The sequence below is a fragment of the Notolepis coatsorum genome (assembly GCF_963971535.1).
Source record: "Notolepis coatsorum genome assembly, chromosome: 10".
NCBI classification, from domain to species: domain Eukaryota; kingdom Metazoa; phylum Chordata; class Actinopteri; order Aulopiformes; family Paralepididae; genus Notolepis; species Notolepis coatsorum.
In genome coordinates this window covers 89,337,155-89,364,834 of record NC_140174.1, presented here as the reverse complement: position 1 = coordinate 89,364,834, position 27,680 = coordinate 89,337,155, and the positions used below count along the sequence as shown (strand labels likewise).

Below are 27,680 nucleotides of genomic sequence, written 5' to 3'. Positions count from 1 at the left end.
ATGGCCCATTCAACATCGATTATCTATCGTTCAGGATGTGGGAACATTATACTTTTTCATTCATAGATTCATACGAAAATACCGTCTAGAATATAAATATGTTTTTATCGTTTTCTGCAGTAATTCCTAGAATGTGATTTATAGGCAAACGCATATATAGATTATCAACTGCCGTTTGTTGGCGAAACACGCTATATTAAAAATGTACATGATCCTAAACGTTATGACTTATCATCCGCGGATGAACGGGGGGGGGGTCGTTTATAATTCCGTGATCGTCATTCGTCAGTAAATGCTTTATGTAGTATGGGTGATATATTGATCAGAGCAGTTTGCATGAATAATAATAAACAAACGCGCTGAAAATGACGTCAGCGTCCTCTTACCGTTAGCCGATGAGACTGGAGTAAAAAGATCCCACTTATTTGACAGCGATCGACTCGATCCATTTCCAGTTTGTATAATAATAATAAACGCCCAAATCATCTCGATTATTGAGTTATGGCAGCGATCCATATACACGATGTGTGTCTACAGTCCCGCAACAATATGTGAGTGCCGGACGCATTTCCCCGGTGCACCGAGATCACAAGAGATCCATTTCCGGTTGCAACTCGCCGATCATCCACCAGGCGGCAGTATTGAAGCGTTGCAGAGTTGTGCAGGCTCCCACTGCATCAGACCAGGCTCCGTGAGGGAATTATGAATAACATGGCGAAAAAATTCAATATGATCTCAATAACGTCGTACGCCGTGGAATGGCAGAATTCGCATGAACTTGAAACACGTCATAAGCCGTTTCCGGCAGTCCGCAAAAAAAATGTTTTATTTTGCACGTAAATTTGCACATCTCGCACACATCCAAAAATCCTAAGCAGTTTTGCACACGTTCATTTAGTTTGATTCATTTATTGAGAGTACATTTGTTTGCATATGGCCACCGGTGATGTCATCATCGGGGACAGTGAATGAAAAATCCCAGATGACATCACCGGGCGGTGGCCATATTCCAATACATTTATTCTCGACCGTCAAACTAAATGAATGTGTGCAAAACTGAGATTACTGTATGTGTGAATTCATGCATTGTTTTTTGGTGAAGTGCCCCTTTAACCACCACCAGAGCACCTCTCTGTGTCGTTTCCATGACCACTTTGTTTACGCTCAGTGGCCATTGTTCTTTGTCATTGTTCCTACCGTTTACATCATGCAGTTTATTATACAGTCAACTACAGTAATTATACCCAACGATTTGCATCAGCGAGCCTGTACAGAAAGTCTTCTCCTCTACCTGCAGTAGTTAATCAAGCTGCCAGGCGAGGATTAGTCGGACATTGTTATTCGGTTCTTCCTGATTTATGACCTTTACCATCTCACACACAAGAAGATGCAGTAGAGGCCCACTAGTGGCCGTACGCCAACTCTGCGTCTGCCCCCCCTGGAATAGGCGTCGACAGAAGCCAGCTTGTCAAATGTACCGCTGCTCAGAAGCTCATTGCTTAGGGCCATGCAGTGACCTAACTGCAACATTTATGTCCATACCGTAGCGGTCCTTTGGATGCCATGAATTCCTTTAGTTTGTTTTGTCAGCTTGAGATTCAGAGATAAAGAAAAGGAGCCAGTCCAGAAACAGATTAAGACATGTCCAGCTAGCCCAGGGCTCTAGACTAACTGGTGGCATTGGTGTGATTAACTCTCTCAGTAGGTGGCACAAGCTCATTCCCCCCCCCAGCTACACAGTAGCCTATTCAGGGCCTTAATTGCATGCAGCATACTATGACGTCTATGTAAAGTTACCAGTAGCCTACCCCAGTCGGGGAGGATGCAGAACGTTATTATATAGGCTGTTGATAGAAATACCCGACATGCTTAACTAATGGAAGGATAAGTAATACCAGTGCAATATGTGTAAATATAATCTTACAATAAAGTAGATTACATGATTGTATCTTTGTTTTAACCAACTGTGCAGCCACCAAGTGAACGAACTTCCCACCACAGTCACGACAGCCGAAACCCGCCCAATTTTCTGCCCTCGACTAAAAGCACAATTCTTCAATCAATTATCTGGAATGAAGAGAACAAAAACAAACTACTAACCTTCGTACTGTCTTTTACTATTATGCACTTTGCTACTAAGGAATCTACCTTGTCAATGTTACTACCTACTATGCTAATATGTAATAATACTAGTATAGTATAATACTATACTACTCTGCACTCAAGACTGTAGCGCTGACGAACATTGTTACTTATCTGCCAGAGTTGTACCCTTCCCTTCCTGCCGATTTGTTGTACAGAACTTGTAAGTCGCTTTGACTAAATGTAAAGTCAAACATGAACTTGCACTTCCCAAAAGAAAGGTCAGAGCCCTGTGCTATAGCCTCATGAGCAGCCGAGGTGTGTAATAAGAGACCAATCCAACTGAAGTGTGAATAAGATAAGATAAGATATTCCTTTATTGATCCCCTTGGGGAAATTCGGTATCATAGCATGGGAGAGGGGGGAGGGGAGGTACAGGTAGTAGAAGACATACAGGTACAGGTCACAGAATTATAGTACAGTGGAGAAGTAAAAATGTTAATAGAATAAAAAGGCAGTGTATACAATATAATTAACTCTGGACATGGGCAACAAGGTGCAAGATGAGGGTATGTATGCCCTCTGCCCTACAATAAATAGTTACAATATATAATCTAAATCTAATCTAATATATAATCAAAAAATGCTAAATGCTAGAATGCTAAATGCTAATTATATGCAATATATAATCTAATAATACAATAGTCTAAATTTAATCTAATATATAATCTAAAAATGCTAAATGCTAAATATATGCAATATATAATCTAATAATCCAATAGTCTAAATCAATCTAATATATAATCTAAAAAGGCTAAATGCTCAAATGCTAAATGCTAATATATGCAATATATAATCTAATAATCCAATAGTCTAAATCTAATCTAATATATAATCTAATGTCCACCGCGACAGACCCCATCGACATCGTGACGGACCCGATCGCGCCCCACGAGTACAAGGCGGAGGAGGACCCGCGGCTCTACAAGTCGGACAAGACGCAGCGGGGCCCCCTGCAGGACGACTGGATCGAGGAGCATAACAGCAACCCGGGCGGCAGCCCCGTCATGTGCGCCTACAAGCTGTGCAAGGTGGAGTTCCGCTACTGGGGCATGCAGTCCAAGATCGAGCGCTTCATCCACGACGTCGGTACGTTTGGTGAATCACAGATGAGACGGCGTGGTACTTTGTGTCGGACAGCATTATGCTGTAGTTACAATGTGTCCTGTCTCTCACGTGCCGTGGGTTGCATATTATGTTTTTTTTTTCATTATCAGGGGTTATCTGCGGGGTATTAAAAAAAGTCTTAAAAGTCTTCAATTCCTAATTCACAATTTAAGGCCTTAAAAGGTTCACTTAAATTACATTTGCACAGGTGTTACATTTTGGGGGGGGGGGGGGGGGGGGGCAGCCCGGCAACATTTAGCTCTAAGTGGTATGAAAAAGGTCTTAAAAAGTCTTAAATGTAACTTGTTGAAACCTGCAGATACCCTGAAGATACTGAAATACCAATATTAAAACTCCCAATCTTTTGGCTACTTGCTATGTTGGTGATACAAGCTTTTGAGCTTGTTCTACTGTATATTCAGTGTAAGTTGCATAATAGCATCTACCAATGAAAATGTACAACTATATGATTCAGGACTAGATGATGGAGACTACTTATTGTCCAACACTCACTGCCTTAACATCTCCCCTCTTCTCCTCCTCCTCCTCCTCCCTCCTCCCTCCTCCCTCCTCTCTCTCTCGACAGCCCTGAGGAAGGTGATGGTGCGAGCCCACCGGCAGGCCTGGTGCTGGCAGGACGAGTGGTACGGTCTGACCATGGAGGACATACGGCAGCTGGAGCTGGAGACCCAGCTGGCTCTGGCCCGGAAGATGGCCCAGTTCAGCCAGGCCGAGGAGGCCACTGAGGCCAACGGGGGGGCCCCGTCCCCGGGCAAGGAGCAGGAGGCGAAGGAGGCCATCTGCTCCATCGAGGCCGAGGAGGCGGTGGTCAGCGCTGGGGGCGGCGGGGAGGCCGTCCCGAAACGAGGCGTGCTCACCAAGCAGTGGTCCACCTCCTCCAGGTCGTCCCGCTCGTCCAAGAGAGGAGGTGAGGAACCGTCTCCATCTATATGTGTGCGTTAGTGAGGCGTGACGCACGTTCATCCACCACTGAGGAACCGTCTCCATCTATATGTGTGTTAGTGAGGTGTGACACACGTTCATCCACCACTGAGGAACCGTCTCCATCTATATGTGTGCGTTAGTGAGGCGTGACACACGTTCATCCACCACTGAGGAACCGTCCCCATCTATATGTGTGTGTTAGTGAGGCGTGACACACGTTCATCCACCACTGAGGAACCGTCTCCATCTATATGTGTGTTAGTGAGGCGTGACACACGTTCATCCACCACTGAGGAACCGTCTCCATCTATATGTTTGCGTTAGTGAGGCGTGACACACGTTCATCCACCACTGAGGAACCATCTCCATCTATATGTGTGCGTTAGTGAGGCGTGACACACGTTCATCCACCACTGAGGAACCGTCCCCATCTATATGTGTGTGTTAGTGAGGCGTGACACACGTTCATCCACCACTGAGGAACCGTCTCCATCTATATGTGTGTGTTAGTGAGGCGTGACACACGTTCATCCACCACTGAGGAACCGTCTCCATCTATATGTGTGTGTTAGTGAGGCGTGACACACGTTCATCCACCACTGAGGAACCGTCTCCATCTATATGTGTGCGTTAGTGAGGCGTGACGCACGTTCATCCACCACTGAGGAACCGTCTCCATCTATATGTGTGCGTTAGTGAGGCGTGACACACGTTCATCCACCACTGAGGAACCGTCTCCATCTATATGTGTGCGTTAGTGAGGCGTGACACACGTTCATCCACCACTGAGGAACCGTCTCCATCTATATGTGTGTGTTAGTGAGGCGTGACACACGTTCATCCACCACTGAGGAACCGTCTCCATCTATATGTGTGCGTTAGTGAGGCGTGACACACGTTCATCCACCACTGAGGAACCGTCTCCATCTATATGTGTGTGTTAGTGAGGCGTGACACACGTTCATCCACCACTGAGGAACCGTCTCCATCTATATGTGTGTTAGTGAGGTGTGACACACGTTCATCCACCACTGAGGAACCATCTCCATCTATATGTGTGCGTTAGTGAGGCGTGACACACGTTCATCCACCACTGAGGAACCATCTCCATCTATATGTGTGCGTTAGTGAGGCGTGACACACGTTCATCCACCACTGAGGAACCATCTCCATCTATATGTGTGTGTTAGTGAGGCGTGACACACGTTCATCCACCACTGAGGAACCATCTCCATCTATATGTGTGTGTTAGTGAGGCGTGACGCACGTTCATCCACCACTGAGGAACCGTCTCCATCTATATGTGTGCGTTAGTGAGGCGTGACGCACGTTCATCCACCACTGAGGAACCGTCTCCATCTATATGTGTGCGTTAGTGAGGCGTGACACACGTTCATCCACCACTGAGGAACCGTCTCCATCTATATGTGTGCGTTAGTGAGGCGTGACGCACGTTCATCCACCACTGAGGAACCGTCTCCATCTATATGTGTGTGTTAGTGAGGCGTGACACACGTTCATCCACCACTGAGGAACCGTCTCCATCTATATGTGTGTGTTAGTGAGGCGTGCCGCACGTTCATCCATCACTCCATCAGTCCTTCAGCCTGGCTCACATTGTTCTATATACCACCTGGCCACATCCTACAATACCCCCCCCCCCCTACCTCCAAGCAGCAGTCACATGGGGCGACAGTGGCTCGGGTGGTAGAGCAGTCGTCTGGTAATCTGGAGGTTCCCAGGTTCGATTCCCGCTCCTCCCGGGCAGCGTGTCGGAAGTGTCCTTAAGCAAGACACTTAACCCCCTAACTGCTCCCGATGAGCAGGTCGGCACCCTGCATGGTCGCTTCTGCTGTCGGTGTGTGAATGTCTGGGTGAATGTGAGGAACAAAATTGAAAAGCGCTATATAAATGCACCATTTACCATTGACCACATTCCACATCCTATGATACCCCCCCCCCATCTACCTCCAGGCAGCAGTCACATCCAGCCACCTGGCCACATCCTATGACACCCCCCCTCTACCTCCAAGCAGCAGTCACATCCAACCACCTCGCCCCTGACTTTCCTCCAGCCTGCTTCGTTTCACCCCCACAGCTCCCCTCAGCCTCCCTCTCTCCCTCTCTCTCTCTCTCTCTCTCTCTCTCTCTCTCTCTCTCTCTCTCTCTCTCTCTCTCTCTCTCTCTCCGGGGTTATTTATAGCCCGGCAGCCTTGACATCACAGACCACGTCTCAGTCAGGACACGCCCTTCCCCAGGCGGGTCGGTGTCGCCTCGCAGCCCAGAGCCCCCCCCCCCCCTCTCTCCCGAGCTATTTTTAGCAGCAGTGCTGACATCACAGAGCAGAGGAGGCTGACGTTCTTCCCCGTGACCCTCCATCCCCCCCCCCCTCCACCGCTGTGTGCTGACAGCTATAGCTGCCTCTCACCGACCTGCCCCCTACAGCATCCAGTATCACCAAGACTTAACGCCCCCCCCCCCCCCCCCCCCCCCGCTCACTAATGATGTAAGAGGCATACAGTGGAGGCATGTGATAGACAAGCCCCACTTTCTCTCTCTCTCTCTCTCTCTCTCTCTCTCTCTCTCTCTCTCTCTCTCTCTCTCTCTCTCTCTCTCACTCTCACTCTCTCTTTCCGTCTCTCTTTCAGTCTCTTTTTCTTTCTCTCTCTTTCCATCTCTCTCTCTCTTTCTTTCTCACTCTTTCCGTCTCTCTCTTTCTCTCCCTCCCTCTCTTTCCGTCTCTCTTTCTCACTATCTCTCTCTCTTTCCATCTCTCTCTCTATCTCTCTCCCTGGCGCTGGTAATTGGCTGCCAGTGTGTTTGAAGCTTGTCTGCGTTAAATTGTACTTCACTTTCACACCACCTTCCTGACCACAGAGTTTATATATATAGATCTATATATATATATAGCCAAATTTCCCTCTGGATGAATAAAGTATTTCTATTCTATATATATATATATATATATATATATATATATATATATATATATATATATATATATATATATATATATATATATATATATATATATACAGTACATGTTTATATATATGTGCATTAGTGTTGTCATGATACCAAAATGTTCACTTTACCAGCCTAAGTATCACAATACAGATTCTAAAATGATACCACGGCAAAAACCAAAAGTAATGGAATATAATATTAGAACCGAACATTATTTTTTTTATTAATTTATATGTTAGTGAAACGCTCGCATGTGGAAAACTGCTTTGGTGAGTTCAGCTGACTCTGTTGACATGCTCACTATGCAAAGCATGCACACACACGCACACACACAAAACTCATAGTAAATATGGCATCAGGCTATTATTCTAAAAGTATCGATACTAATAAAACAGAGTATCGGACCATTTTTTAGCGGCTGGGTATCGCAATACTTTCCTAGTATCGATGTATCGTGCAACACTAATGTGTTTAGGCGTGTGGGTAGGGGGGAGAGTGTGTGTGTGTGTGTGTGTGTGTGTGTGTGTGTGTGTGTGTGTGTGAGTGTGAGTGTGTGTGTGTGTGTGTGAGAGCAAGTGTAAGAGGGCGAGTGTGTGACCGCTAACAGAAGTCCCATAACGCCAGCAGTGTGTGTGTCCTCTGCTCTCTGTGTTCCAGTGAGCCCGTCACGCCACAGCCTCTCTGAGTGGCGCATGCAGAGCATCGCACGAGACTCCGACGACAGTTCGGAAGAGGAGTTCTTCGACGCCCACGGTAACCGCCGCCATTTTCGCCGCCGTCGTAGTAGCACTAGAGCTAGATAGCGAGATCAATAGTCATTACAGAGTGTCTTCACGTCCCCATAAACCTGCTTTGCTCCCCCCTCCGTCCGTCCCCCCGCCTGACTCTGCATGCATCTTTTTAAACACAGATCAGTTCTTAAGCCTCGCCGATACCCAGCATGCTTTGGGCCTGCAGTTGAAATAGGTGGGTGGTGGTGGTGGTGCGACACTCTGGTGGACGAGCCTGAGAGAGAGAGGGGACACGGGCCGGGTGGCTTGTCCCCGAAGAAGACAACTCTTTACGTCTCGATCGTCCCTAGTTTCGGCGGTCCCTCGCTTCACGGCGTCCTCAAGCCCTCACGTTCGAAGCCCCCGAGACTGTCCTTTGAACGTCCTTTACGGTTCATCCTGTGCATAGTTCACAAGTGAATCCACAGCATAACGGACCCTGCAGGAGAATGATTTCATAACCATTGGTTATTATCCAGAGGAAATGAGAATAATAAAATCATGCATGTTTCTGTTATGTGTTTATTTATTTCGACGATGCTGTGTTAGTTTTGTTCATTCGTCGATCATCTGTCTCGACTGCTACGAAAAAAACGCTTGTGACATCGTGAATTAACTGTAAGAGAGTTTAACTGTTGAGTTCATTTTCAAATATATTTTCATGAGTCGTTGTGTGTGTGTGCTGCAGTATTTTTGTCTACATGGATTTAATACTTGTGTGACAGTCGTATATCACAAAAGGACAACAACATTACATTCAGTCCCCGTTCTTCCTAACAGCCACGACTCCCCTTACAGAGAATAACAATCACCCTCAGCCTGACACGTCAGAGCGGGGAGCATTAGGAGGAGAGCCAGCTTGCTTAGTGTTCCCTGGGTCTGACGGTTATTATAGTGATTACTGTTGAGTTGCACAAGCACCCCTTTCACTTGTTTTCTCATCTACAGGAGTCGCCGTTTCATATTCTATATTGTACATAGTGGAAATAATCAGTATCGCAGAATTATTATATTATTATTATATTATGTTATTAATTATTATTATTATTATTATTATTACAGGATGTGGAATAATTTGACCAGATATTATTCACGGAGGCGGACGACAGAGTCTTTGATTAAGCATAGAGTTTACTGACTGAATGACACGTTTCAACATGGAGAGAGACCTAGATTGTAGCAATGGCCCCTAGTCTAGTTCTCTGTAGAATGGTGAGCTAACAAAGTATTTATACAGGAGAGTAGACAAAACCACTGGAGCATTGACGTACATAATATGAACGATAGATATGATGTACAGAGATATCTGGAATTATAGATATGATGTACAGAGATATCTGTATATCTGTATAATTAATGACGTGTGTGTACATATGTGTACAAGATGAGGGCTATGTGTAGAGAGAGAGTGAGAGGGGGGGTAGTGTGTGTAGATAGATATGCCTGGGAGTGAAGGCTATGTGCCTGTGATTGTGCATGTGTGTGTGTTAGAGAGAGAGAGAGAAAAAGAGAGAATTAGATGCAGAGACAGGGAGATAGACTGAGAGAGATAGACAGAGAGAGAGAGAATTAGTTGCAGAGACAGGGAAATAGACAGAGACAGAGAATTAGACAGGGAGGGAGAGATACAGAGAGAGAATGAATGAATGAAAACTTTATTTAACAGATTGCAGAATGGGTACAATACAGTACAGCTCAATACATACAATTGTTAAGGGGATGCAGACCTGAGAAAGACGTTTGTCTTGTTTCCATCAGGGTCCCCCATTTTCAATTCATATAGACATTTATGACATACACAACATACATGACAGAGTATATACATATGATGGGGAGGGGACTGTACATTAGGAGGGGGTGGGTGGGTGAGAGAGAAATATACCTACGGCGGGGAGGGAATATATACATGCGGTGGGCAAGAGAGTGTGTTGGTAGATTTCCCTATCATTACACAAATAAATGAAGCTGACACATGTAACATAAAGCAAATATGAACACAGTGAGGTATAGTACATGTGAGTACTCCTATATAACATGTTAGCCTAGCTTAGCACAATGAATGGAAGCGGACATGGCCGGTTAGCCTTCGGAAGAGGTGTTAGTTGGACAATGCCTAGGCTAACCGGCCATGTCCCTTTCCATTCATTGTGCTAAGCTAGGCTAATGTGCAGCCAGATAGCTTTCTCCTGAACGCACAGAGAGGAAACTGGTATCTATCTTCTTGTCTCTCTCTGGAGAAGACGGTAAGCTAATTTCCCAAAATGTTGGCGTGTTCCTTTAACTAGTATTTTAAAGGGTCATTCACCTAAGATACAAATAAAAAAACATATTTCCCCCCTTACCCGGAGTGCTATCCATCCAGATAGTTGTGGAGATATCTACCGTAAAGATATCCGTCTTTACTTCAGTACAATGGAGCTGAAGGGCACTCGGCTTGTGGCGCTCAAAGCGCCAAAAATACATTTGAAAAACTCTAAATGTATTTTATTTATTTATTTGTTTAACCTTTATTTAACCAGGTCAATTGAGAACAAATTCTTATTTACAATGACAGCCTGGCGAGAAGACAAAGGGGCCTCAGGGTAACAGGGAAAGGGGACAAAAAAAGAATAAAGAAAATAGAAATAGAAAAGAGACAGATGATGCATAGCTACATCACAGAGGTCAGGGAAATAATTAAAACAGTGCGACAGTGGCTCGGGAGGTAGAGCACCCGTCTGGCAATCCGGAGGTTCCTGGTTCGATTCCCGCTCCTCCCGGGCAGTGTGTCGATGTGTCCTTGAGCAAGACACTTAACACCTAATTGCTCCCGATGAGCAGGTTGGCACCTTGCATGGTTGCCTCCGCCGTCGGTGTGTGAATGTGTGAGTGAATGGGTGAAATGTGAGGAACAAATTGTAAAGCGCTTTGGATAAAAGCACTATATAAAAAAGCAGCCATTTACAAAACAACCAAATAAAATGTATGCAATACATGAAGCAGAACAGACAAATTACAGCAAAAGAAAGCAATGTCTCTTTCCAGAATTCATGACCCGGTTACTCAAGATAATCCACAGACCTTGTTGTGAGCCGTTTCATGTAGGATTTTTTTTTTTCTAACATAACACATTGAGTCTTAAGAAAAAAAGCTGCCAATATGGTGAGAGAATTTCAACTGAACTTGTTAGTTGGAAATTAATTGAACAGAGTGGCGTCTATGAAGCTGTTGTTTGGTAAAAAGGCGTGATGGGTTTGGGCACTAATAGTTTTCTGCAACATAAAGCCGTCGAGAGGCTCAAGTGAATTTTGCCTGCCACTGTTGTCTAGTATTCACACTGGCCTTCTGTGGCACAAAACTATTTGAAGTTCAGAATATTAGTTAAAAGAACACGCCAACATTTTGGGAAATTAGCTCACTGTCTTCTCCAGAGAGAGACAAGAAGATAGATACCAGTTTCCTCTCTATGCGTTCAGTAGAAAGCTATCTGGCTGCACGTTAGCCTAGCTTAGCACAATGAATGGAAGCGGACATGGTCGGTTAGCCTTCGGGAGAGGTGTTAGTTGGACAATGCCTAGGCTAACCGGCCATGTCTGCTTCCATTCATTGTGCTAAGCTAGGCTAACGTGCAGCCAGATAGCTTTGTACTGAACGCACAGAGAGGAAACTGGTATCTATCTTCTTCTCTCTCCCTGGAGAAGACGATAAGCTAATTTCCCAAAATGTTGGCATGTTCTTTTAAGGGAAGCCTATCCTGTTTATCACCAATCAAGCCCCCTCGTAATCGGGCCATCTTCAACTGATTCTTAGTCTACTAATAGTCGCAGGGTTTGTCAACTAATCGATTAGTTAATTTCATTGACATGTCTGTACAACTTTACATACAATGACGCAGAGCTAACAGCCCCTTCTCTTATGTAATATGACGCAAGGTTGAAAAAAAGGTTGTTTTAGGAGCTTTGCGCAACGGCCACTACTCTCTCTCTGAATTTGTGCCCCTATGTCTTGTAAAAATTATGAAATTCTACATTCACTTATCAAATGGTAATTTTCAAACAAGGTTAAGTATATATTTCTTTAAAAAATTGAACCTGCAATATGCTCTTTAAATATAGGCCTAGTGCTTACCATTCAGCATGAAGGAAAAAGCATAAAAATAAACGGAAGACCAAACAGATTATTTGACTATGAGGATGCAGCCCTACGTAGGACATTCAGATATAAATCCTTTCAAACAGCTGTATAATCAGTGGCCTCTTTATTAGCTGCACCCGTACACCTAATAAAGTGGCCACACTTCACGTTTAGGAGGTGTGTACAGGTGTACCTAATAAACGGCCACTGAGTGTATTCTTACTACTGCTTTCAGTGGTAGATCACACGGCGTGAGATGTCGAGGAAAACAAACGCAGACAGGAGGCAGGTTGTGATTGGAGGATCAATAGGAAAAAAGGGGCGGGGTTTGAGATGGGACCGTTTCTCAGAAACAATGACACCTAGGATTGACTTCTTGGAAACCTAAACATTTTCTTTCCTAAAGCTTTCAAATGGAGCAGATCGTAGCAGGAACAGGAAGGGTTATAGTTTATTGGTGCCTGATGATGATAATAATAATAAACTATTTGTATAGCACCTTTCATACAAGAATTGCAGCTCAAAGTGCTTCACGGCAGTAAAAAAACAAAATACTAAAGAAATTAGCCAAAAATAATTTGCACAAAATTGGTAGATCAAGTGCAATGCATAAAGTGCAGACATGAAATAAGTATAAAACAAGCATCAAAATATACAAAGTCAAGGTAAGACAGAACATTAAATCACATCATTTTTCATATTAGGATCTAATATGATAGGCCTCTTTTTTTTATTAAAGTATTTTTTTTTCTTCACAATACCTAACCAACATGACAAGACCAACACAAAACAAAATAAGGGGGGTGAGGGGGGTTGCAGAGTATTACAAAGGTCCAGTAGTACATAAATGTATTCACGATATAATCTAATAAAGTTCCAGGGACCTTGAAGGCTTTTGTTTATTATCACTTATTGTTTGATTATCACTGATACACATAATATAGACAATTTAAAAAATAAACAGCAATAAAAGAGTAAAATAGAATAGACAGAGTAAAATAATGCAATAGTGCAGTGCTCCGCTTTAAGTGTAGGGGTCTCTGTGAAGTGCAGAGAACATTTCATCAGCGACTCAGTGCATGTGTGTGTTCCTGTGGGTCGCTCATCCTGTGTTCCTGTGTGTGTGTGTTAAATCTGCATGACTAATAAAGACTTCTTCTTCTTTACAGAACAGTTCTGAATTACTGTTCAAAGTGTTTAAAACCGTAAATAATACAGTAAAGACTGACAGTAATTTCTCTTGGGTGTGTTATTTAAAGGGAAACTCCGCCCATTTTAAGTAGCCTGTTTGATTTAACCTTCAATTGAGTAATTTCAGGCCGTCTGTAAAGCACTGACACCAGTGATGTTGTTTTAGAGATATTGGGAACACATTTTTTCCCCCATTTGTTAGCATTGCTAGAATAAGTCAATAGGGACACAAACCACGTCTTTCAAAATTCATATTTAGGTTCTATAGTTTACTGTGTTGGGAAGCGGTTTGGAACGTGATTCTCTTTTTGTGACAAATCTGATGGACTTATTAAATTGTGCGGTATATCCATTTGACACACTTTAACCCTTTCACTACCACACTACAGAAGGTTAACCTTTATTTGTTTCTGGAAAAAAACAATAACCAACCAATTATTAAATATTCATCTTACAGGGCGGCTGGGTGGCGCAGCGGAGATTGCGCTCGTCACCAATGCAAGAGACTCCGGTCTCGAATCTGGGTGTCAGCATTGCCTCCGGCTTGGGCCGGCTGTCATACTAACTCATTGGCAGAGTTAGCGGGTGGAAGTCTATGGGGTGGTAATCTGGACATTGTGGACAGTGACTCCTACAGGTCGGTTGGGGGACGCCTGCACAGCAGAGACAGGAAATGGCGGGGGTAGTGTGAGCCTCCCACACGTTACACCTCGCCAATGAGAGTCCGCGCTGGCAGGTGAAAAGATGTGACAGGCTGCCTCCTCGTGTACCGGAGGGGACATGTGATGCAAGGCTTCTCTCCTCCCTACAGCCGACCAGTGGGAGGCATATGCGAGCAACGTTCAAGACAGGGGAGGGGAGAATTGGAAACGTTGGGATGGGAGAAAAATAGAAAATAAGGAGAAAAAGTGGATCAAAAAAAGAAATATTCATCTTACCCCCCCCATCTCCATATAGTTGTATCTGCTATCGGAGCTGTGAGAAAAGCTTGATGATGAATATTGTTCCATAGCAGCTTGTCTACTTCTGTCTGCCATACATACTGATTGAGATCTGGCAAAAGACAATGCTAACATAACCGACAATAGCCGGTCACAGCAGCTACAATATCACACAAGCTAGAAAGTAATTACTGCCTACCCACTTAATGATTCAGCTCTTTAGATACTTAGACTGAGATGTGCAGATCTGTTCTGTTGTATCACTGAACAAGCTATTGTAAAACAGACAGAATATTGACCTGACTTACTATTACTTGCTATAATTAGTTGGATAAATGTAGCAGAAACACACATGTACTGCTGTGATCTCAAGTTTCATATACAGCTAGATCACTTGTGATTTTCAGTTGAGCAACTTTGTATTTATAAATGTTCTTCTCAATGGATGCAGTTACTAACTGGATCTTCATATTACTCTGAACTATTTTGCTATTTGAATTCATCATTTTGAAAGTTTACAGTTGCAAAACGACCGCTTCCCGAAAACCCAGTTCGTATACAGTACACTATACAGTATGTGCAGGAAGGAATACAGTAATATTTGAATGATGAACTTTGAAAGGATCTTGACTGTGCCTGTATTCTGTGTCCCCCCCTCCTCCCGCCCGTCTCCCAGAGGACTTGTCGGACAACGAGGAGGTCTTCCCCAAGGAGATCGCCAAGTGGAACTCCAACGACCTCATGGACAAGATCCAGGCCGGAGACGCGGAGGAGACTTCCGGTATGGAACACAACGCGAGGCGGCTGCATGAAGGAACGTCACCCTGTATCCTCAAGCCTTGTCCTTCATGTCCTCCGTTTGGGTTTGTGTCTCCAGGTGAGCTGTTTAAAGACATGGCGGTTGACTTCGAACGGGGGACCAGCGAGGACAGACTAGATGAGGTAGGTACCTTTCCTTTTATCTGAGTGGTTACTTAACAGGCTACAGTAACTGGCTTTACTGGTTTTCTGCCAAACCTAATTCTTGTATGATGTTGCACAGTGTCTCCGAAGAAATCCGCCTCGAAGAACCCTCTGCAGACCACTGTACATGGACCCTGGGAGCTTTCCAGGATCCAGAACAGCTTGTGTTAAACATTTATACACTGCGTCAGGCTATAGGGTTGTGTTAAACATTTATATACGCTGTGTCGGGCTATAGGGTTGTGTTTGTTAAGCATTTATATACGCTGAGTCGGGCTATAGGGTTGTGTTAAACATTTATATATGCTGAGTCAGGCTATAGGGTTGTGTTAAACATTTATACACGCTGCGTCAGGCTATAGGGCTGTGTTAAACGTTTGTATACGCTGAGTCAGGCTATAGGGCTGTGTTAAAGGTTTATATACGCTGAGTCAGGCTATAGGGCTGTGTTAAAGGTTTATATACGCTGAGTCAGGCTATAGGGCTGTGTTAAACGTTTGTATATGCTGAGTCAGGCTATAGGGCTGTGTTAAAGGTTTATATACGCTGAGTCAGGCTATAGGGCTGTGTTAAAGGTTTATATACGCTGAGTCAGGCTATAGGGCTGTGTTAAACGTTTGTATACGCTGAGTCAGGCTATAGGGCTGTGTTAAACGTTTGTATACGCTGAGTCAGGCTATAGGGCTGTGTTAAACGTTTGTATACGCTGAGTCAGGCTATAGGGCTGTGTTAAACGTTTGTATACGCTGAGTCAGGCTATAGGGCTGTGTTAAACGTTTGTATACGCTGAGTCAGGCTATAGGGCTGTGTTAAACGTTTGTATACGCTGAGTCAGGCTATAGGGCTGTGTTAAACGTTTGTATATGCTGAGTCAGGCTATAGGGTTGTGTTAAACATTTATACACGCTGAGTCAGGCTATAGGGTTGTGTTAAACGTTTGTATACGCTGAGTCAGGCTATAGGGTTGTGTTAAACGTTTGTATACGCTGCGTCAGGCTTTAGGGTTGTGTTAAACGTTTGTATACGCTGCGTCAGGCTTTAGGGTTGTGTTAAACGTTTGTATACGCTGAGTCAGGCTTTAGGGTTGGGGGAACTGGACGAAGGCTTCTCTCCCTTCAGCCTCTCTGTCCTCCTTGTATTCAGATGCGTGGCACAGTTAAAGCCCAAGCCGGTAGCTCTACCATTCCCACCATCACCGTAACCAGGCACGAGTCAGTAAGTAAACACCCCGGCCCCCTGCACTGTGTGCTACAGTAGTTCCGCAGAGACCCCCCCCCCCCCCCGTTAACAGACCCTAACACTAATTGCCCTGCCCTTACCCCAGCCCCGCCCTACTCTGCTCCTCAAACCTCACCACCCTGTGTGAACACCCCCCCCCATACTTGTAGCTGTGACGTGGAGTGTACAGTGGCCCTGTGACAATGTGGAGTTGTGGGTAAAAGATGGCAGAACTGCACATTGTGTTCCCGTATTTAATGTGAGTATGACAATGTATTGATTAGTCCTCCGGGAGCTTGTTGTTGACGTGTCGCAGGTGTTTGCTATCCATCGAACGGTTGGCCTGTCGTCGGCCAGCGGCTCTCTGTGCTCTGTGTTTTTATTTTTTTTTCATTTATCGTGCTCTGCTGCTCTCCGAGTGTGAAAAGGAAGGCTGAACATTGCATGCTGGGAAGACTAGACTTGCTGATGATCTCTGCAGCTATTGCATCACAGTGGTTGCAAAGAAACACTTGCTCGTGTGATCTCCTTTTTTGAAGAGATAGACGCACTCTGTGGAGGAAGTCGGGACACACAAACGCCAGTAGAAGTGTTCCCTCTGCAACCGTTGTGATTGGAGGATGAAGAAAGGAGGGTGGGGTTTGAGATAGGTCAATTTGGTACAGACGACTGACTGGAAAACAATGGCAAAGAGGCTCGATTGACTATTGAGCTGCAGAGTGTTGGTCTAGCAAGCTAGAATTCTGGCCACTGTTTGTAACAATATGTCTGCGCTTGAAACCTTGAGTATAGTGATTGATTGGTTTGCAGATACTTGACAGAAACTTGTCAACTAGCTGAACGGAGTTCAAGAGACACAACAGAAACAAGAGCTTTTACATAATTGCTCTAATAAAAGACTGGTTATCCAATCAGAATGATGTTTGCTGACTACATTAATGAAAGTCCCCTTCTGTCAGCTACAACAACGAACCCCACCAGTCACCTTTACTTGTGTCTTCATCAGTGAGAGAGTGTCTGGTCAGGGCCAGGTTAGAGGCTTGAGTGTGGTCAGGGCCAGGTTAGAGGCTTGAGTCTGGTCAGGGCCAGGCTAGAGGCTTGAGTGTGGTCAGGGCCAGGCTAGAGGCTTGAGTGTGGTCAGGGCCAGGGCAGCTAGAGGCTTGAGTGTGGTCAGGGCCAGGTTAGAGGCTTGAGTGTGGTCAGGGCCAGGTTAGAGGCTTGAGTGTGGTCAGGGCCAGGTTAGAGGCTTGAGTCTGATCGGGGCCAGGTTAGAGACCAGGTTAGAGGCTTGAGTCTGGTCAGGGCCAGGCTAGAGGCTTGAGTGTGGTCAGGGCCAGGCTAGAGGCTTGAGTGTGGTCAGGGCCAGGGCAGCTAGAGGCTTGAGTGTGGTCAGGGCCAGGTTAGAGGCTTGAGTGTGGTCAGGGCCAGGTTAGAGGCTTGAGTGTGGTCAGGGCCAGGTCAGAGGCTTGAGTGTGGTCAGGGCCAGGTTAGAGGCTTGAGTGTGGTCAGGGCCAGGTCAGAGGCTTGAGTCTGGTCAGGGCCAGGTTAGAGGCTTGAGTGTGGTCAGGGCCAGGTCAGAGGCTTGAGTCTGATCAGGGCCAGGTCAGAGGCTTGAGACTGGTCAGGGCCAGGTTAGAGGCTTGAGTCTGGTCAGGGCCAGGTCAGAGGCTTGAGTCTGGTCAGGGCCAGGTTAGAGGCTTGAGTCTGGTCAGGGCCAGGTCAGAGGCTTGAGTCTGATCAGGGCCAGGCTAGAGGCTTGAGTCTGATCAGGGCCAGGCTAGAGGCTTGAGTCTGATCAGGGCCAGGTTAGAGACCAGGGCCCTCATTTATCAATTTTTCTCAGAAAGTATTCTATTTTCATACGTAAGCACAGAATTTAGAATGTGTGCACGCACAAAAAAACTGGACTTATCACACGTGCGTACACGGGTCCTACGCACACCTGTCTTGATAAATATGACTTTGATCCTACGTTTGAGCTCGTGCACTGTTTTAAGTATTTGCATACCAGAACCGCCCCGATTAACCATATACGGTAATGGAACACCCCCATGAAATGTGGAAAAGTGGACTAACCCGAGCGAACTCTGAGAGACTTCACTGAGAGCGAGATTGATCACAGAGGTCCAACCAACAAATTGAACGTATACAGCATTTCCCGTTGTGAACAATCTTATTTGGAAACATGACACACAGAATAATAGTATTTAGCGTTTTATTTTAAACAATATTTAATCGTATGATTATAGATATTTTTAGAGAATAAATAAATCCAATGAAGTTGCCAAGTTCACAGACAACTCTGCGCTCTAATGCCTATTATGTGCGCTCGTCATGAGCCCGTTCTGGTCAGAGTCATATGGCTTCAGTGGATAACTATGATCTGCATTTAAAGGCCAACCTTCACGTTGTATTTTTGTTCAATAAACAATGTGGACTAGGCCAACGATGAGTTTCATGAAGAAGGAAAAAAAAGTATTGAAATTGACCCAGTTTTAGCGTTTTTATCAAACATTTTGTCTGCCCAACACAATCACCACGCACGTGGATATTTTAATCAATGGTTCATAACGTGCGTGTGTAATCGAAATTATTTCGTCACAACAGGTGCAGGGCACCAGGGGGCTCACCAGGGGGCGCTGAGAGTCACACACAGCTAGTGGCAGGCACTGCAGGCAGAGAGCCTTGCTACCATAGATATATGCTTGCTACTACTAGCCGAATGAAAATGTATCTGTTTCACCTAACACTATTGCTCCGTGATTATAGCCACCCATCTCTAAAGCCACAACCACGTTACCATATTTGTAATAATGTAAATCATTGTGTCGTTGTACACATATTGTGTTTATAACGTTAGTAGCTAACATAGCTTAGCTTAGTAGCTATTGTGCTAACAACATATCCCGACATCCGGCTCGCTGGCCGGCATGAACGGCCGACCCAAAATGGTTCTCTCCTCTCTGTACACCCCGTCCCCACGGGTACCCTGCCGGGGGGCCCATGGACGCGACAATGGTGGCAGCCTGTAGGGTGCTCGAGCCCGTAAAGGCTAGTGGTACACGATAGCTATGAGCTAACAACGGCCGCCGCTGTTGTCGCGTCCACAAGCTCCTCCGCAGGACACCCGCGAGGATGGGGGCACACAAAGAGGAGAGAACCATAGGCTAACGTCAGTGTAGTGGTCCCGACTGTAGCCGGGACGCCTATTGCCTATTAACAGCGGAGGCTATAGGCTAACTGACTGTGATGCACCGAGTGGGCCACCATTGATCTAGTACTATGACCCGGACGGGCAAGGCATTTCCTGAAGTGACGTCACGGCCGTGCTAGCGTCTGATAAGCTTTTAGATTCGGCTCATTAATATGCACCTGTAGTGACGTCGGCGTTTGATAAGCTTTTTTGATTCGCGCGTGCATGTTATTCGTGCATGGACCTTTTTAACTCTTTCAGAGTGGCATTTCCGGTGTCAAATGGAAAAAAATAAATAATGAAATTATATACCAATGATGTAAACTACCCATAATTGATCAGTAGGGTTTAACCTGGAGGTTGGGCTTTAAGTGAATATGAATGAGACTCCGGCCACCGGCACATTATCAGCCAAAATGCGCATCGCAGATTATCTGTACATTGACCAAGTGGAATCCCGTTCACATTACTGATTACTGATGGAGCAAACTCTGAGAGATTGTTCACAGAGGCGCTGCCGAACCAAGATATAATATGATGTGTATAATATAATGTGTGTAGAGGCATATGATACAATCTATTTTGTTGTTGGTATTAGGCAGCCTATATGAAGTACATATAATAGCAGCCAGCCCATAGCCTACATTTTGCAACAGTAACTTGCGCATATAATAACACACAGCCCTGCGAAGCCTGCATACAGTAAACTAACTTGATCATTAATCTAGCTGTTCTATCTTTACGCTTATGAAAACATTAAATAATATGTATTGATTGATTGATTGATTGATTGATTGAAAACTTTATTAACAGATTGCAGAATGAGTACAGTACAGCTCAATACATACAATTGTTAAGGGGATGCAGACCAGAGAAAGACTTTCGTCTTGTTTACATCAGGGTCCCCCATTTTCAATTCATCGTAACATATATGACATACATGACATACAGATAGACAGTACTGCTACATCTATACATTTATGACATACCAGATTTGCAATTACAGTACTGTTTGTGATACAAAAAGAGTCCAGAAAAAGAGTATATACATTTGACGTAGAAACTGTACATTGGATTGGGTAGGTGGGGGGGGGTGGGGGTGGGGGGGGACTGTACATTGGAGGTGGTTGGGTGGGTGGGGGGGTTGGGTAGGAGTGGGGGGGGGGGGGGGAGGTTGGGTAGGAGGGGTGGGTGGGGGACACTGTACAACTGTACAAACAAAACTGTACATTGGAATATTGACAAGACCATACTTGGTCATTTACTGTACATTGGAGGGGGTTGTGTTCGGACATTTACAGGGGCCAGTTTCGAGTTGCAGTCTCCCTTAGGTGTTTTTTGAGAGTGTTTTTGAAAGTGGGTAGTGATTCACATTCCTTTACAGCTTTGGGTAGGGCGTTCCACATTGATGTGGCATAATTGCGAAACGTGTTTAGTCCCTTGTTTGAGCCGAATCTGGGTATAGGCTATAGGCCGTCGCTTTAGCCTATATTCTCAAATTGCATTTAATGGCTGAATGAATGAATGAATGAAAACTTTATTTAACAGATTGCAGAATGGGTACAATACAGTACGGCTCAATACACACAATTGTTAAGGGGTTGCAGACCAGAGAAAGACTTTTGTCTTGTTTACATCAGGGTCCCCCAACTCGAGTCCTCGATATCCTCGCGGACGGACCAGTATACCTTTATATCATATCATATTCATATTCATATCATAGTTTACTCTATCAGCCTACCAGCATGTAATACGTTCTTTGTTAGAACTCAACTCGTTATTATTTTGCGCATAGATTGCAGAAATACGGGGACGTTTTGATTTAGGCTTTGACACAGAATACAAGTCATGATATCACCCACACGATATATGCTCTGTGTCCAGAGCATGTATGCTTTTCATTCATTTAAGACACATTTATTGCAAGGGTTTTGTATACACATACACTCAACAAATAACTTCTGTCTGTTCTCGTTGCAATGCGTTTATATCGTGGGTGTTCATATGACTTGTATTCTGCTTATAGCTTCGGGGTTCCACTTATTACGTTTAACAATGGCAAAGCCTTTTAAATATAATCAAAACGTTCCCGTATTTCTGCAATATATGCGCAAAATAATAACGAGTTGAGTTACGCGGAGCGCAGTCAGTGCTTATTTCCGCGTTGTACAAATATTCTACCACCGGGCGCCAACTACGCATGGTCCGACCTGTGCTTAAATATACGCACAAAGTCAAGCACAAGTTCAAATTGATAAATCCCACACTTTGCTTAGAAATGATCGTACGCATGGGTTACGCACATATCTGTGCGTACGTCACGTTGATAAATGAGGGCCCAGGTTAGAGGCTTGAGTCTGGTCAGGGCCAGGTTAGAGGCTTGAGTCTGGTCAGGGCCAGGTTAGAGGCTTGAGTACCGTGGTGTGATTTCTGTCATGTCGGAAGCATGTTATCAGTGCTCTTTCTGATAAATATACAGAGCATGGTTTTATGGTTGAACACTGCAAAAAAAGAAAAACTTAGCAAGGGACTTGATCTTGTATTAAGCGTCACATGCTTATCTCAAGATATTATCTCCGAACAAGTAAAATCGTCTCAAAATTTGTTTCCTGTTTCAAGATATTCTTTCCTTGTTTGGCGAACATTTCTTAAGACTAGTTACATTATCCTGAAACAAGCCAAACTATCTGCCAGTGCAGTAATGTGTCTTGTCAATCAATCAATCAATCAATCAAATTTATTTATAAAGCACATTTCACATGACGCGTGTCAACCAAAGTGCTGTACAGAGGGTAAATACACAAGATACATATAGACAACAATCACACTCCGTTTTATGGGAGGGCACACAGGCAAACACATAGAAAAACAGGGCATGAGTCAGTGAACGGGAAAGGCTAGTAGGTAGAAGTGGGTTTTGAGCCTCGATTTGAAGGCATCTATCGAGGGGGCGAGCCTAATGTCAAGATCACAACATATATTGAAGTACAATGAGGCTTAACACATTCCCTGCCACGCAATTTGAGCATCTTATACCACTCTCTGCCAGCACTGTAAGCCTATGGAGATGTTCACCTTCTTTGCAGGGCTATAACTTTTTAAATTGTATTGCTAAATTGACATTACTATGGCCCATTCAACATCGATTATCTATCGTTCAGGATGTAGGAACGTTTTACTTTTTCATTCATAGATTCATACGAAAATACCGTCTAGAATATAAATATGTTTTTATCGTTTTCTGCAGTAATTCCTAGAACGTGAGATATAGGCATAAACGCATATATAGATTATCAAATGCCGTTTGTTGGCGATACACGCTATATTAAAAATTTCAACTGTACATGATCCTAAACGTTATGACTGATCATGCGCGGATGAACGGGGGGGGGGGGGTCGTTTATAATTCCGTGATCGTCGGTAAATGCTTTATGTAGTATGGGTGATATATTGATCAGAGCAGTTTGCATGGATAATAATAAACAAACGCGCTGAAAATGACGTCAGTGTCCTCTTACCGTTCGACGATGAGACTGGAGGAAAAAGATCACACTTATTTGACGGCGATCTCCTAAATCCATTTCCGGTTTTATAATCATAATAAACGGCCAAATCGTATCGATTATTGCATTATGGCAGTGATCGCTACACACGGGCGTGTGTATACAGTCCCGCAACAATATGCGAGTGCCGGACGCATTTCCCAGACGCACCGAAATTGACTTGTCCATTTCCGGTTTGGCAACTCGCCGATCATCCACCAGGCGGCAGTATTGAAGCATTGCAGAGTTGTGCATGCTCCCACTGCATCAGACGAGGCTCCGTGAGGGAATTATGAATAACAGAAATATGATCTCAATAACGTCGTACGCCGTGGATTGGCAGAATTCGCATGAACTTGAAACACGTCGTAAGCCTGATCTAGTGGCGCCGAGGAGAGTGGCAGCCTTTTCATAGCAGCTCCCACCCCCTTCACTTCTTATCCCGTTTACTACTTTCTTACTTATTCTTTTTGTGATTATACTTACTTAATAGGTGTATAAGTGACTGTGTGTTGCTTTAGACCAAGTTAAGGCATTTGTAACAACTTCTGTGAAGTTAGCTGAGTTAGGCAAGTTCGGTCGAGCACAGCTCTGAACAATGGACACCGGCGGCGGGCTGGTTTACCCGCGGTAGGACAACAACAACAACAACAGCAACAACGGCGGGCTGGTTTACCCGAGGGAGGCTCTCCTCTGCTTTCGAAACAGAGTTGCAGAACCACCGAGGAATCTACCAGCCGAAATAAGGATTCGCAGACGGGGAAATCGAGCTGGCACGAGCGTGAAGGACAGGATAAAGGACAGCAGGAGATTCAAGCCTTACCTGCCCGCTGTCGTCATGGGGAACGTGCGATCGCTGGCCAACAAGACCGACGAGCTCTCAGCCCTGATGATCAACCAGCGTGAGTACAAGGAGGCAAGCCTACTGTGCTTCACCGAATCCTGGCTGAACGAGAACATCCCGGACAGTGCAATAGAACAGGAGGGCTTCACGGTGGTGCGCGCCGACCGGAGTAAACAGAGCGGCAAGCGGAGAGGCGGAGGGCTTGTTGTCTTTGTTAACTCCAAATGGTGCCACCCGGGGCACATCACCATTAAGGAACGTATCTGTTCCCCCGACATTGAACTATTGGCACTGAGTCTGCGGCCATACTATTTACCGCGAGAAATAACACACGTCCTGGCTCTCACTGTTTACATCCCACCCAGCGCGGCGGCGGCGCAGGCGAGTGACGTCATACACTCCACCGTCGCGGCGCTTCAGACAAAACACCCGGATGTATTTATTTTTATCAATGGGGACTTCAACCATGTCGAACAAGACCCTGACAAACTTCACCCAGTATGTCACCTGCAAAACCAGGGGAGACAAAACTCTGGACCTCCTGTATGCTAACGTGAAGGAGGCTTTCAGTGCAACTTCCCTGCCCCCCCTCGGCCAGTCAGACCACAACCTTGTGAGGCTTGTATCCACATACACGCCTCTCATTAAGAGACAGCCACCGACCACCATGTCTGTCCCACAGTGGTCTGACGACGTCGAGGAGGAGCTACAGGAGTGTTTCAGGTCGACAGACTGGGATATGTTTGAGAGGGCCCACGGTGATGACATTGATGGACTATCCCACTGCATCACAGACTACATCAGGTTCTGTGAGGAGAGCATCGTACCCACAAAGAGGGTACGCTGCTTCTCAAACAATAAACCCTGGATTAGCAAGGACATTAAACACCTGCTAAACAGGAAAAAGAGGGCCTTCATGGCAGGGGACACTGAGCAGGCCAGGGCTGTCCAAAGGGAGCTCAAAAAAGAGCTAAGGGCAGCCAAGGTCAGCTACAAGGACAGGCTGGAGGGCAGACTACAGGCCAACAACACCAGGGAGGTGTGGGCGGGGGTCAGGAAGATCACTGGTTTCAAACAGCAGGGCACAGCTGTGGAGGGCCCTCCAGAGCGTGCAAACGAGTTCAACTCGTTTTTCAACCGCTTTGACCAGAGTGGCCTCCCCACACCCCTCCCCCCACCCATCGACACCAGCACCAGATCACACCTACAAAGCAGCCCCCCCACCCCCCACCCACCCACACCCATCAGCAACGGCACCCCACCCCCAACACCAGCAGACTGCCCACCACCCCCAACCCTGACGATCACAACCAGTCAGGTCAGTAGGCAGCTCTCCAGAATTAACGTAAACAAGGCCAGAGGACCGGACAACACCAATCCCAGGGTGCTCAAGGTATGTGCAGAGCAGCTGGCAGCACCACTCCAGCATCTTTTCAACCTCTCCCTGAGGCTGGAGAGGGTGCCCCAGCTCTGGAAGACCTCCTGCATTGTCCCGGTGCCCAAGAAGGGACGTCCCAGCACCCCCAACGACTACAGGCCAGTCGCTCTGACGTCACACGTCATGAAGACGTTTGAGAGACTGGTCCTGCAACACCTCAAGCCCCTGGTGCGTGACTCCCTCGACCCCCTGCAGTTTGCATACCAGGCAAACATCGGGGTGGAGGATGCCATCATCTACATGCTCCACAGAGCGTACACGCACCTGGAGAAGCCGCGCAGCTCAGTGAGGATTATGTTCTTTGATTTCTCCAGCGCCTTCAACACCATCCAGCCGTCACTGCTAGCGGAGAAGCTCTCTGCGATGCAGCTGGAGCACGGCTTGGTGGCCTGGATCAAGGACTACCTCACTGAGAGGCCACAGTACGTCAGACTAAAGGACAGTCAGTCTGACGTACTGGTGAGCAACACCGGCACCCCCCAGGGAACTGTGCTGTCACCCTTCCTCTTCACCCTCTACACCTCAGACTTCTGCCGCAACTCCAGCGGGTGCCACCTGCAGAAGTTCTCAGACGACTCCTCCATCGTAAGCTACATCACCGACGATGATGAGGAGGAGTACAGAGCCCTGGTGGAGAGCTTCGTGGGGTGGAGCGACAGCAACCACCTCCAACTCAACACCAGTAAGACCAAGGAGCTGGTGGTGGACTTCCGGAGGGGCAAGAAGAGGCCCCCCCCGATTCCCATCTCCATCCGAGGGGTGGATGTGGAGATGGTGGACTCATACAAGTTCCTTGGGGTACACCTGAACAATAAACTGGACTGGTCGGACAACACAGAGGCCCTCTACAGGAAGGGACAGAGCAGGCTGTTCTTCCTGAGGAGACTCAGGTCCTTCAATGTGTGCAACAAACTGCTGCAGTCTTTTTACCAGTCTGTTGTGGCCAGCATCCTCTTCTATGCTGTGGCATGCTGGGGAGGCTACATCAACTCAAGGGACACCAACAAGCTCAACAAGCTGGTGAGGAAGGCTAGCTCCGTGGTGGGAGTCGAGCTACCTAGACTTGAGGTGATGGTAGAGAGGGGGATGATAAGGAAGCTGGATGCCATCATGGAGAACCCCTACCACCCCCTCTACGACGAGCTAGTCAAGATGAGAAGCTCGTTCAGCCACAGACTCATCCCCCCCCGACACTCAACTAACCGCCTCGGACAGTCCTTCATACCAGCGGCCATCAGGCTCCACAACAGTGGGCAGCGACTAGCAGCCTCCAGGCCCCACAACAGGGGGCAGCGACAGCGACTGCTACCAGACATTGACCTGGGACTTATAGGAACCCAAGGGGGACAAAGTAGACTACCCTGGTACTTTGATTAATGTATACTCAGTAGATAGTAAATTATAACACTACCTCATGCATACTGCACCTTATGTGACACTGTGAATAATGTGAATATTCCTCAGCTAGTCAGATAGTAAATTATATTGACCATATTGATCAAATTGTTTACACTGCCTGTGTTGTCTTTTACTACCTGTATACTGTGTTGTTTTACTACCTGTACCCCTCCCCCCATGCTGCTATGATGCCTGAATTTCCCCAAGGGGATCAATAAAGGAATATCTTATCTTATCTTATCTTATCTTAAGCCGTTTCCGGCGTGGGATGTGTTAATGGGAGATCAAATCCCGTGCTAAGCTTTAAAAAAAAATATATATAAAAAAAATATAATTGCAGTGAATGTTAATGACTCATTTAAACATTCAACCTTGCGTCTGCGTCGTCCGCCACCCACCCAATCACCCCTCTGTAACACCTCCACCCTCAGGACGGCTCCTCCCAGCTGCAGCCCTCCAAGGTCCACGTGCTGATCCTGGTGCTGCACGGAGGGAACATCCTGGACACGGGCGGAGGAGACCAGAGCGGCAAGCAGGCCGACGTCAACACCATCAGCACCGCCTTCGAGACCGTCATGCAGGTCCACTACCCGGCCGCGCTGGGACGCATCGCCATCCGCCTGGTGCCCTGCCCGGCCATCTGCACCGAGGCCTTCTCCCTCGTCTCCAAGTAAGGGGGGGGCACGCACATACACACACGTACACACGCGTACACATGCATACACACACGTACACACGCAAACACACACGTACACACGCATACACGTGCATACACACGTACATACATGATGGACACCACCAAAGGACAGTGTCTGTTGAGCCCTTTATGTATTTTCACTTGTAAAGTCAAACCAAATCATTAAACGCGTATGAATGTAATTCATCACCCCAAAACATCTACTGTGTTT

The 27,680-nt window shown here is 46.0% G+C and overlaps 1 protein-coding gene across 4 annotated transcripts in view; it reads left to right on the top strand.

The window, feature by feature from the left end:
• Window positions 1–27,680, top strand: part of LOC311235855 (membrane-associated phosphatidylinositol transfer protein 2-like) — a gene marked incomplete at its 3' end in the record, with an annotated part of 204,263 nt that overhangs the window by 134,361 nt on the left and 42,222 nt on the right. For all 4 annotated transcript variants that reach the window (XM_084323363.1, XM_084323361.1, XM_084323362.1 and 1 more), the window contains exons 5-10: window positions 2,998–3,231; window positions 3,836–4,177; window positions 7,819–7,914; window positions 14,853–14,957; window positions 15,054–15,118; window positions 27,204–27,442. In XM_084323363.1, the coding sequence (XP_084179489.1) occupies window positions 2,998–3,231; window positions 3,836–4,177; window positions 7,819–7,914; window positions 14,853–14,957; window positions 15,054–15,118; window positions 27,204–27,442 (1,081 nt within the window). The remainder of the gene's footprint in view (window positions 1–2,997; window positions 3,232–3,835; window positions 4,178–7,818; window positions 7,915–14,852; window positions 14,958–15,053; window positions 15,119–27,203; window positions 27,443–27,680) is intronic.